The sequence below is a fragment of the Electrona antarctica genome (assembly GCF_951216825.1).
Source record: "Electrona antarctica genome assembly, contig: scaffold_26, whole genome shotgun sequence".
Classification (NCBI taxonomy): Eukaryota; Metazoa; Chordata; class Actinopteri; order Myctophiformes; family Myctophidae; genus Electrona; species Electrona antarctica.
Window position 1 is genome coordinate 256656 of NW_027636995.1, and position 13345 is coordinate 270000.

At 45.8% G+C, this 13345-nt stretch overlaps 1 protein-coding gene across 1 annotated transcript in view; it reads left to right on the forward strand.

The window, feature by feature from the left end:
- The window catches only part of trim8b (tripartite motif containing 8b), a 36888-nt gene that overhangs the window by 9344 nt on the left and 14199 nt on the right, over nt 1-13345 (forward strand). Inside the window, exon 4 of the mRNA XM_079532302.1 lies at nt 10926-11021. Coding sequence (XP_079388428.1) covers nt 10926-11021 — 96 coding nt within the window. The remainder of the gene's footprint in view (nt 1-10925; nt 11022-13345) is intronic.

Sequence of the window (13345 nt, forward strand, 5' to 3'; positions counted from 1 at the left end):
GAGCGAACGTTTTTAACTCAAATCTTTACTTCTGGGGGAGGTCCCTGAAACAACATATTTTAAGATGGGGGGTCGGCGGCCAAATACATATAATGTTTGTGGTCATTGACATAAGAACCACTGACACAGAAACATGAGGTTTTTCAGAAAACTGTCAGGATTTAGAAGGCATTTGTAGAATCGTCCTCAGGTCTAAATGGGTTCATATATATTCGTGCCCCTCACTTCACACGGGTGTGATTTCTTTCCCAAAGCCATTTCACTATAGTGGGGCCCAGAGCCTGAGGCTATATTTGGGCGTTGTTGGCATGGGAACAGTTTGTGAAACCCCTGATACTGCATCCTTATTATTAATGATACAGCACTAAAAAAACATGTTTATAGTGGCGTATTATTCTATAGGAATCCAGTGGGATGGTTGTTGGAGCCGGATGTGGTGTTTACGAGTGGGTGTGTTTCTGGGGAGGGGAGGGGGGGGGGGTTGTTAGTCGGCAGCAAGGAAACCATGAGTCCTCTTCTATATAGCACTGACTCATGAAGTCACACCCAACGCCCCAGTTTTGGGTGTCGACTAAAACCCCCGGACGAGTTTAGGGTGTGTGTGTGTGTGTGTGTGTGTGTGTGTGTGTGTGTGTGTGTGTGTGTGTGTGTGTGTGTGTGTGTGTGTGTGTGTGTGTGTGTGTGTGTGTGTGTGTGTGTGTGTGTGTGTGTGTGTGTGTGTGTGTGTGTGTGTGTGTGTGTGTGTGTGTGTGTGTGTGTGTGTGTGTGTGTGTGTGTGTGTGTGTGTGTCAGATCATGGGTAATTTACAACTTCCTTCTGGCCGGGGAAGGGCCATATACAGTATAGCTAATCTTTTTGGGTCTTAATTTTATAGGCGTGTTTGCCTATAAATACCTTGCGTTCCTGTTCCCGTGTCGTTAACAGAGCTGAACTGTATGTTGTGTGACGTGGATCATTCTGTACTAGGGCTGGGGACGATATTATGAACATTATACATGTCATGATTATTGTCTGCCTAACAAGTAATAATTGCGATTAATGATCAGAATACGCCTAACCCATTTAGACCTGTGTCCTGTGTCATAGCTTTTATAACCACTTTTACCATTATTTAAATTATTTAAACTGTAGCTTGTTGAAAAGTGCCGCACTATGAGCTTGTAGATCTGCTATTTTTTTTTTGAAAAAATCTGAAAACGTGTGGGGGGGACTGGGGCTGACGGACAGATCGGTGAACCAATCGGGGCATGCGCAAATCTCATGCGCGACCCGCCCCTCTAGACCAGAAACCTATAACACGTTAGCTCAGGCATGCGCCTGGAACCACTAGGTGGCGCCGCACAAGCTCACAATAATGAGCGCTTGTAGATCTGCTATTTTATTTATTTTATTTTCTGCTAATCAATGTTCCCTCCAGAATATGGATTCTGGGGGTGCAAGTGGTCATACCGCCAGCATTCTTTTATTTTCATGATCGAGCGATTGGTGCCGTTAATCGTGAGTGTTTTAGCAACGGATTGGAGTGAAAATCAAACCGATAATTCCCATGTAGGTTATACTTATCAAATCAAACTTTATTTCTAGAGCACATTTACAAAGACCAGAAGGTCAACCAAAGTGCTGTACACGATCATGAGGCAAACGTACAATAACACAAGTAGCATAGTAAAACAAAATCCAAGCAACACAAATAGTACACATGGTTAATTAGGTCAAACATTGAAAGCCAGGGAGAAGAGATGGATTTTAAGTAAAGACTTAAAGGCCTCTAGGGAGCGGGCAGACTTGATATGTAGGGGAAGACAGTTCCAGAGTTTGGGGGCCGGCCACTGAAAAGGCTCGGTCACCTCTGGACCTGTAATTGGAATTGGGCTCAGTCAGGAGCCGCTGGTCAGCTGACCTCAGGGCCCTGGCTGGGGTGTATGGGTCCATGAGTACCGATAGATACACAGGGGCCAAACCGTTTAGGGTTTTAAAAACAAATAATAAAATTGTTTTCGTTTTATCTAGTGATGCACCGAACATTCGGCCGCAGAAAATATTCGGCCGAAAATGGCTAAAAGAAAAATGCATTTTCGGCCTATTCGGTTTCGGCCCGAATAGGCCACCGAATAGTGTATGCAATTAATGCATTCAAAAGTGCTGAATAAATGTTTTATGGACCCATAATAGTGATTATTATTTAAGTTAAGTTTTGCCATAATCATGTCTTTTGCCATAAATCAGGTAGCTTTAAGGTACGGCCATGACAGCAATGATAGGAAAAAAATATATAGTATTCGGTTTTCATTTTCGGCCAAGAATTTCCCTTTCGGTGCATCCCTGGTTTTATCAATGCGATTCCCAGCCAGTAGAGGCTCCCAGACTACATGCAGTACAGGTCGATAAAAATCGGCTTGATAAGCAACCTACTGGGAATTATCGGTTGATAGTTACCATTCGAAGCGGGTGGTTTTTAAGCCACAATAGCGGCGCCATTTCCATATAGGGTGCCAATCCCTGGGTGTGAGTGCTTGTCTGTTAGCCCTATACTTAAACCCCCACCATCAACATAATCTGCCAGCCAGCTCCACTCTACTCCACTCCACTCCAGGCTGGGACTGACCTTCAGGAACGTGCAGAGATTGTTACAGAGGCCAGGGGATGAAATTCCCACTTTTGTGAAGAAAATAGCCGATCTACGCGCTGCGACGCGTTGAGAGCTTGTAGATCGGCTATTTTCCCCGGGCGCGACCCCCGCCACACTCGTTGGCTAATACTGGAGATTTGGGATTTCCCAAACAAAATTATTTCAACGCAGAAATGCTGCGTTCAATTCGAGATCAGAGATAAGAGAGCTTCATCTTATCGCCACCCTTATCCCTGAACTTATTTGCCTTTTTTCTTTTTTTTTTACTATTTTGAAAATCATTTTTAAAATAGTTCAACTAGCCGATCTATACATCTACACGTTGTGAGCTTGTAGATCAGCTATTTGAACTATTTTAAAAGAGTTTTTTTTTTTTTTTTGTAAAAAATGGCAAATAAGTTTAGGCATAAAGGGTTAAGGGGGTGGCGCAACATATGGCCCAGAGTTCAGAAAATATCATTTCTCTGGTATCTGACATGGGAAAGGAGGGAGTTACATTACATGGGAAAGGAGGGAGTTACATTACAGTTACATTACATGGAAAAAGGAGGAAGTTCGGAGGGGGCATTTGCAATGCATTTCTTTCACCATGTAGTAAATGCTGCATGATTCGTGGTCTGGAGAGTAGGGGGCAGTTGTTTTACAGACAGGGGGGGGGGGGGGTAAAAAGGGGCAGGGGGCTGAAGCCCCCTTTGATGTCTTATGTGTGTGCATGTGCCTGCTGATCTTCCCTCTGGGCCCTCCTCCTGCTCCTCCTCCTCTCCTGCTCCTGATGATGGAAAAGACAATGTGTTGAAATGACAGCTAAAATAGATACCTCCTCCTCCCCCCTCTCTCCTTTATCCCATTTTGGGCGGGAACCCCTTTTGGTGTCAGCATTATGTTATGCTTTAGCTATTGACAAATAGCAGATCTACAAGCTCATAGCGTGCCACCGAGTGGCACGCTACGAGCTTGTAGGTCTGCTATTTTTTGAAAAATCGAAGAACGACTGACATAGAAACATAGCTTTTTCAGAAAACTGTCAGGATGTAGAAGACATTTTTAGAATCTGATCTCAGGTCAAAATGGGTTATACATTCGGCTGCCACTCCCGCTCCCTAAAGGTACCCCTGCCTGCCTGCCTGGCCACTGGCTCTGTCCCCACCCCCACTTTTCCAGGAAGGGACCGACCGACCGACCGAGCGCCCGCCCGACCCACGTCTATCCTCTCCTCCGCCAAACCATTTTCTCCTCCAGCCGGGCCTCTAGACTGAGCCTAATTCAATCATCGCAACCAGGTCACAGTCCCTGGATCTAGTCGGGGGGGGGGGGGGGGTGTGTGTGTGTGGTCGGTCATTATTCCTGATTTATATACTTCGGCGTCGACCCGCATGTCGAAACTATAGCCGGCTCATTTTCGGCTCATCCTTTGGCAAGGAGATAAAAAGAAATGCCAGTTCATGCCACTTCCTAAAAAAAATGCTGATCATGTCCTCACAAGTATAGTAATACAAAGGTGAATGTGCGCATGCATGTGAATGTGTGACCGCACACGCGCGTGCACACACGTGCGCACACACGTGCACATGATCCAGGGGGCATTGACCTGTAGGACTAATGACAGAGAGAGAGAGAGCTACAGCAGGGAGTGAAGCGTTCCCATTAGTGGCCCCACCATGCTGCCTCAGCCCTGCCTGGGCTCTCTATAGACGCAGGCTAGACCCATTTAGGCCTGACGTCGAAATTAAAAAAAAATTGTTCTTTAAATCATGGCAGTTTTCTGGCAAAACCTCATGTTTCTATATCAGTGGTTCTCAATATTTCATGTCAAGGACCCCAAAAAAGTATATGCAATTGGTCGCCGACCCCCCCATCTGAAAATATGTTGTTCCAGGGACCTCCCCAGAAGCAAAGATTTGAGTTAAAAACTCGAAATTTGTGCCACATTTTCACGAAAATTAGCAGATCTACAAGCTCGTAGCTTGTAGATGTAAAATTCTATAAAAATAGCAGATCTACAAGCTTGTAGATCTGCTATTTTCTATAGATTTTTTTTGCTATTTTATAGAAATTTTCAAATCTCTTCTGGGGGGTCCCCTGGCACAAAACCCTTGCGCAAATTGCCCAAATTAATTCTATACATTTGTGGGGGTCGTTGACGCGAGTGGGTTTGAGAAGCAGATCATGGTGGTTTCGGTGTGACGACGACGACGTGGCACACGGGGAGGATCGACCGCCTAGCGAGGCTGAGCAGTGCAGTCTGGGAGACGCGCACGCTTCGCTCACCCCCCCCCCCCCCCCCCCCCCGCTGCACTGTCCCGCTATTAACGAGCGCTGTTGTCACAACACCATGCATGCCATGACTCACAAGATCAGACTCCTGTGTGTGTGTGTGTGTGTGTGTGTGTGTGTGTGTGTGTGTGTGTGTGTGTGTGTGTGTGTGTGTGTGTGTGTGTGTGTGTGTGTGTGTGTGTGTGTGTGTGTGTGTGTGTGTGTGTGTGAATACATGTGCATATTATTAGAGAGGAGATAAATGATCGGGGGGGTTGATTAGATGTGTGGAATGCTGGGGGAGGAATGGTTCTGGGGGGGGGGGGGGGGGGGGTGTTCTCAAAGGGTGGTCCGGGAACCCCCCGGGGGTCCTTCCTTGAGGTGATTCCAGGGGGGGTCTCTGATCCACCAGCATAATTAAAGTCAGTCACTTTTAACCGCTGTCAGTTGAAGCCTCAACCTTTTTCCATTTCATGGTACATTATTCAGAATTTGAGACACCATTTGATGAGATTTATAGCCTCTCTGACCAAAAACGTATTGTTGGGGTTGATTTTGTCAAACAGGCCAAAAGGATCAAAAATGACAATTCTTCTACATTCTCTACATTGGCTACTAGACCTTTTTATTAGAGTCAACCCATTTAGGCCTGACGTCGAAATAAATAAAAAGTCTTCTGAAAGAATATATATATATTCAAAGATTTGTGCCGCATTTTACGATTTTTTTCAAAAATAGCAGATCTACAAGCTCGTAGCGCACCACTCGGTGGCGCGCTATGAGCTTGTACATCTGCTATTTTTCAATAGCTAAATAATGCTTAGTTAAAACATCAAAACGGGTTCCCGTCCAGAATGGGTTTAAAGATCTAATAACTTGGGTCCATTTGGTTTCCGACTCTCCCATCATTTAAGCTGCAGGTGGACCACCTGGAAGGAATCCCTTCAAGGACCACTGGTTCAACCTATTGGTACTTTTGGCTATCGAAAATAGCAGATCTGTAAGTGCACCGTGCTGGGCATTGATTGGTCCCCTGGCACAACACCTGTTCAGGTTGGGGGGTCACCAACATGTCTGTACATGACCAGACCGTGTTGTTTTTGGCAGCAAATTTCTATTTTAGTTTTAGTCATAGTCTTTGGAATGACATTTAATTTAGTTTTAGTCACATTTTAGTCACCTGGAATGTTTTAGTGTTTAGTCTAGTTTTAGTCGGCTAAATCTGCAGTTAATTTAGTCGACTTAAATGTATTTTGGCGGTGCCTTGATGCCGTCGTAATGACCGATTTTACGCTTGCTGAAAATAGCCGATCTACAAGCTCACACAACGCGTCGCAGTGCGAGCTTGTAGATCTGCTATTTTCAGCATGCAACCAAGTGTAAAATGACTTATACTGGATCTCACCTAACCTAACCTTAACCCATGTCTAACCAATGACTAGTCTAAACTAAGTATGCACCCCGCAATGACCTCCTTAACTCTGAGTGTGTTCAAATGGAACCGTAAGGGTCCATTTGGTTCCATTTGAACACACTCAGAGTTACAGACCTGTTATTCAGGGATAGATGTATGTGTTTCAGGTAATATTATTGTCCACTCATTTAGTAAGTAAAAAAAAAAAACGTTGACAAAAATGTCCACGGCCAAATAATCCAATATGAATTTGGGGGTCCAATTGTCTTGACATGGAGAGATGTTCTGTTCTTGCCAATAATGTTCTGGCAATCCCAGAGACAACTGCCTTGTATGCCTCTCTCTCTCTCTCTCTCTCTCTCTCTCTCTCTCTCTCTCCTCCTCCTAGCCCATTTATCTACCCCCACATTATTTCTCACTCACTCATGTTGCAAACACAAAATAGCATTTGGTTGCTATGGCAGCCACCCCTCCCCTCCCTATCCCCGCAGGCCGCCCGCCCGCCCGCCCGCCCCAGGATTGTGTGTTGGTTGGACAGAGACGGAATTAGCTCGGTTCCCTCCCTGGGCTCTCCCAATGCTTCATGCGCACACACTGGAAAGCTAACAAAAGATACAACGACGCTAACAAAGATACTAAAGCTATACAAAGCGACGCTGCACAGCGTGTCTTTGACTGTCGCAGAGTCACTGTTTGTCGACGATGACGCGCTCGTTGACGTCAAGCATACATGCGTGGTGTGTGTGTGCGTGCGTGCGTGCGTGCGACGAGCAAGACATTTATAATAAAGGCCTGGGGTTACAAAGAACATGTAATTAGTCATAATTAGTCCCCACCCGTTACAAGCAGCGATTGTGTGAAGAGAGGAGATGAGTCGAAATGGTTAAACAACCCCTTGGTTTTGTAACTTTGTAGTTGTAGTTGAATTCAGCTCAACTTGGCTTGTATATTTTGTAGCTATAGTACAAACGTCATGTCGCTGGCTTCCATCTAAAATGAATGGTAGCCTGTAGCATTGTATCATCATGTCACTGGCTTCCATTGAAAATTAATGGTAGCCTGTATCTTTGTATCTTCATGTCGCTGGCTTCCATTGAAAATGAATGGTAGCCCGTAGCGTTGTATCTTCATGTCGCTGGCTTGCATCTAAAATGAATGGTAGCCTGTAGCGTTGTATCTTCATGTCAGTTGATCTGTACCCGCACACGACATTGAACATTAGTTCTATGCAGACAGTGAGAAGCCTGTTCTTCGACAGTTTATCAGCGTTTTTGTGTAAACACTGGAGATTCTGAGTTTTGGGCTATGGGATCTGTTGTCACGGTTACGGTCATGGGTTCTGTTGTCATGCCCCCCTATAGGCTATGGGATCTCTAGGCGCTTGCTAGACTTGGCTCTCTCACACACACACACACACACACACACGGCCACACACACGGCCACACAGACAACAGAACACACAGACGCTGCAAACGTAAGGACTTTCATTACACAGTGTTTATGAGTGGGAGGGTCGCTTTGTATATCATCTCCATAGCACTAGCAGCACACACACACAGACTGACACGTGCGCTGTACCAATCCAGCCTGTGTTACTATAGCACACATAGCTCAGTGCTTCTCAAAGTGGGGTCCAGGGACCCCCAGGGGTCCTTGAGGGAGTTCCAGGGGGTCCCCCAGGGGTCCTTGAGGGAGCTCCAGGGGGTCCCCAAACTAAATGATAGTTTTTGGAACCAAATGGACCCTTATGGGTCTGTTAAATACTGGGGGGGCCCTTGAAATTAAACGGGTTGAGAATCACTGCTAGAGCTGTACAAATCTTCTCTTATGGTGGTCCCTGGCATTATCTTTTCAAGTGGGGGTCTGTGGGCTAATAATGCGTGTCGATTTGGGGGTCCTTGACATGAAAAAGTTTGGGAATCACACCGTCACAGCTTAGCTGAAACAGCAGACACAGAAACAGCAAACAGCATTACATTACTCTCCGAAACCTTAAATCACTCTTCAAACTATGCATAGTCACGACTAGCGCATAACCCAAAAAAGTCTGCTTATATACTTTGTCTGTGCACAATTGCACATCGCCGGGGGGTAATGGCCTAGTTGACAATGAATGGTAGCCTAGCCTGTAGCTTTGTAGCTGGCAGTGTGAATGGTAGCTTTGTAGCTGGCAGTGTGAATGGTAGCCTGTAGCTTTGTAGCTGGCAGTGTGAATGGTAGCCTGTAGCTTTGTAGCTGGCAGTGTGAATGGTAGCCTGTAGCTTTGTAGCTGGCAGTGTGAATGGTAGCCTGTAGCTTTGTAGCTGGCAGTGTGAATGGTAGCCTGTAGCTTTGTAGCTGGCGGTGTGAATGGTAGCCTGTAGCTTTGTAGCTGGCAGTGTGAATGGTAGCCTGTAGCTTTGTAGCTGGCAGTGTGAATGGTAGCCTGTAGCTTTGTAGCTGGCAGTGTGAATGGTAGCCTGTAGCTTTGTAGCTGGCAGTGTGAATGGTAGCCTGTAGCTTTGTAGCTGGCGGTGTGAATGGTAGCCTGTAGCTTTGTAGCTGGCAGTGTGAATGGTAGCCTGTAGCTTTGTAGCTGGCAGTGTGAATGGTAGCCTGTAGCTTTGTAGCTGGCAGTGTGAATGGTAGCCTGTAGCTTTGTAGCTGGCGGTGTGAATCATAGATATTATAAGAAATAGATGCCTCATTGGCCGTTGCAGTTCATTGGAGCGACGTGTATCCCAATGAAGGCGGAAGTGCAGTGCTGAAGGCTTTTCTTTTTTTTAACAAATCTTTATAACAGTCATGACAATACATTACAATACAAGACAAGACAAACACACACAAACAACACAGTTATTAATACAACAATACAACATCAGAGCCAGGGGGGATTAGATTACTAACAGAAAACATTAAAGAGTGAACACAAAGCAACAGTTCTCCGCAGCTTTCTTATTTAGAAGTGCTGAAGGCATTTGCTGAAGGCACTCTGCGAGTCTGCGTCGCTGCCCAAGTGACGTCACTCATGAGACTCCCCCATGTCTCTCGCTGTCACTCAAGTGACTACTGGCCAATCACCGCACGTCTTTTCCGGGACTTATGTTACGCACGCGGAAGCTGCTCATTGAAGGCAAATGCTTTGCAAGGAATCTCGGGAAAATTGTGCCTTCAATTGTGACACGCCTCAGAGCCGGAAAGGGCGTCTATGTTTATATGTCTATGGTGTGAATGGTAGCCTGTAGCTTTGTAGCTGGCAGTGTGAATGGTAGCCTGTAGCTTTGTAGCTGGCAGTGTGAATGGTAGCCTGTAGCTTTGTAGCTGGCAGTGTGAATGGTAGCCTGTAGCTTTGTAGCTGGCAGTGTGAATGGTAGCCTGTAGCTTTGTAGCTGGCGGTGTGAATGGTAGCCTGTAGCTTTGTAGCTGGCAGTGTGAATGGTAGCCTGTAGCTTTGTAGCTGACGGTGTGAATGGTAGCCTGTAGCTTTGTAGCTGGCAGTGTGAATGGTAGCCTGTAGCTTTGTAGCTGGCAGTGTGAATGGTAGCCTGTAGCTTTGTAGCTGGCAGTGTGAATGGTAGCCTGTAGCTTTGTAGCTGGCAGTGTGAATGGTAGCCTGTAGCTTTGTAGCTGGCAGTGTGAATGGTAGCCTGTAGCTTTGTAGCTGGCAGTGTGAATGGTAGCCTGTAGCTTTGTAGCTGGCAGTGTGAATGGTAGCCTGTAGCTTTGTAGCTGGCAGTGTGAATGGTAGCCTGTAGCTTTGTAGCTGGCAGTGTGAATGGTAGCCTTTAGCTTTGTAGCTGGCAGTGTGAATGGTAGCCTGTAGCTTTGTAGCTGACGGTGTGAATGGTAGCCTGTAGCTTTGTAGCTGGCGGTGTGAATGGTAGCCTGTAGCTTTGTAGCTGGCAGTGTGAATGGTAGCCTGTAGCTTTGTAGCTGGCAGTGTGAATGGTAGCCTGTAGCTTTGTAGCTGGCAGTGTGAATGGTAGCCTGTAGCTTTGTAGCTGGCAGTGTGAATGGTAGCCTGTAGCTTTGTAGCTGGCAGTGTGAATGGTAGGCTTTGGCTTTGTAGCTGGCAGTGTGAATGGTAGCCTGTAGCTTTGTAGCTGGCAGTGTGAATGGTAGCCTGTAGCTTTGTAGCTGGCAGTGTGAATGGTAGCCTGTAGCTTTGTAGCTGGCAGTGTGAATGGTAGCCTGTAGCTTTGTAGCTGGCAGTGTGAATAGGTGCAGCGCAGTATCACAGGCCTCCTGCATTTCTCGTTTTTTACCAGCTGCTTCGTAGAAGCGGCAGGTTAGTGTTTACCTGGGAAACTTGCGACCGGTAGACGGACACCGCTAGTCTTTCTGCTGAGTGTTGCCAAGTCTGCATATTTCCAGCCTAACGTGGATTCATTCACAGTTGCTTGCCTGGTTTGGTTTTTGGAGCTTATTTCTGTCACGACAGTTGCCACCACTGGCAACAACCCATGTTGCTTCAGAATTCTTTAGGGTCACTAATTTGAGCATAACAGCGGAGCGCAGCTAAAAAGTGGCATAACGTCAGCAGCAGACCCACAGATAATAATAATGCAGCTGGTATTTAATTGATTTAATCAATTTGGACTTGTTTCTTAATCTCTTTGTGTTTGTGTTTCCTCTCGTCTTCTAAACAGCAAAGCCTGCTGAGGCAGCAGGAGCGCGTGGAGGAGCGGGTCCAGGACATCGAGGAGCAACTCTGCAAACTGGACTCGGACAAGTGTGTGGTGGAGGTACGTGTACGCTCCGCTCCTCCTCTGAGGCCGTACCGAAACGGAACCAAATTGTTTAAAAAATAATCAGACGACTTCTTTACTGCAGCGCTGCAGTATAGCGAAGCGAAAACGTTTGGCGTTGGATGAATCTCTTCTTTGATGGTGGAGGAGGCATTCCTGTTGCGTGCAGAACACCACCGCAGGCCGTATGGCCTACTAGAGCAGGGGTTCTCAACGTTTTTGGCCGGGGACCCCCGGAAATGCTTTGGCAATGTCTCGGGACCCCCGCCCCGCCCCCTCCCGACCCCCAATATAAATTGACTGCTACAATAACCTTAATAATAGAGACAATACACCATAAATAAATACTGAAACCAGATATAATCATTAGGAAGGTGTATGCATGTACTATGTGCACCATGTAAACTCTTAATTTTCGATTTTCCATCCATTCAGTTGGGGAAAAAATATAAACATTTTTTTTCTTTTTATAATTTGGGGACCCCCCAACCTAATTTGGCGACCCCCCCGAGGGGTGACCCACGGGTTGAGAACCCCTGTACTAGAGTAGAGTGTTGCTTACCACCGTGTATGAGAACGTTGCGTTCACGTATAAACAGTTAATCATGTTGTTGTAGCCATTTGATTTGAGCACGGTACTTGAAATGCACGGCGTGGAAATCGCCGTGGGCGGGGGGCGCCCACGGCACATCGCCAGTAAACCTAGACCACTGGGTAACTTGGTGCGTCTTGGAAACGTCTCGTAACCCGAAGGTCAGGTGCGTGTTCTCTTGAATCCAGATTCTAGGGGGACGCGTTCTAGCGTGCACATGCGCTGTGCACCGTTCCGTACGTACCGTACCTGCGCGTGCATGTCACGACTTTTTGGGTATACCACGGTGTGGTACTGCGTTCCACGAGCATGACACCAGGACAATAACAATGACAGGCGAATAACAATACTACCACTACAGAGATTAAAATAGGGTGCAGTTTATAGTTAAGGGACGCAATAAAACAACGACCTCTGCATCCACGGGATGCGCTACTGTACTGTTTATTTTGATAGCTTTAGTTATAATAATCATTTCTTCTTCTGTTTTCTACATGAATATAACCACATTATAACCATATAATGGGAGTTAAATGCTGCAATTTGTAAAATATGACTCATACAATGTCCCTGGGACTCATCTAAAAGACCATCCCTGCATCCTGGGACTCATTACATTGCATGGGAAGCTCAAGGAGAAACGGGGAATCTAACACAGTAAGTGACCTTATTGTCACTAAAATGTATGCATTTGCCCACTAAACTAATATAAGAGAACATTTTGCTACAGCATGTCAAAGCAGGGAGATTGTCTGTAAAGTGTGTCCGTGGCGATCCTTTCAAAACTCAACAAAAATGAACCCATGAGGATTACATTCTGCATATATATACACAGTCACGCTCCTCTGAGTGCGTACCAAATTGAACCAAATGGAGCCGTCACGGGTCCATTTGGTTCCGTTTGGTAGGCCCTCCCAGAGGGAACTGAACGCTTGAGCATTGCATTCTGCGCGCGTGCGTGCGTGCGTGCGTGCGTGCGTGCGTGTGTGTGTGTGCGCGCGCGTGCGTGCGTGCGCGTTAGGCCAGTTGGTGAGATATCGTGCTGCGTTGCTCCATTGATTGCAAATTGACGTTCCAAAAATAGTCTCCTCGTCGCAGTGTTGTTTTCGTCGACTAAAACTAAGACGAAAAATGTCCGACTACCTTTTTTCACTGACGAAAACTAAATGGAAACTAAATGAAAACTAAGCTACGATGACTAAAACTGAGACTAAATATATTGACAATGTCGTCAACAAATAAAAACTAGACTACAATTCTAGGAAGGGACTAGTGGACAAGACATCCAGTATAAGTCATTTTTCACTTGGTTGCATGCTGAACATTTTCAGCAAGTGTAAAATCAGCCATTACGACGGCATCAAGGCCCGCCAAAATACAATTTAGGCGATTAAATCAACTGTAGATTTAGTCTTAGTCATTTAGTCGACTAAAACTAGACACTAACACTAAAACATTCCGGGTGACTAAAATGTGACTGAAACTAAGTGAAAACTATTTAAGAGACTATGACTAAAACTAAAATAAAAAATTGCTGCCTCGTCGGCTTACCTGTACATACAGTGAAACAATAAGTCACTTTATTTAGCGCATAAACAAACACAAAAAGCTATATATATATATATATATATATATATATGTATACCATCACAAAACCCGGTACAGCATTTACGGTATATTTATCTATCTGAAGATCGATGGATCCTCGTATTCAGTCAGAATAAATAGC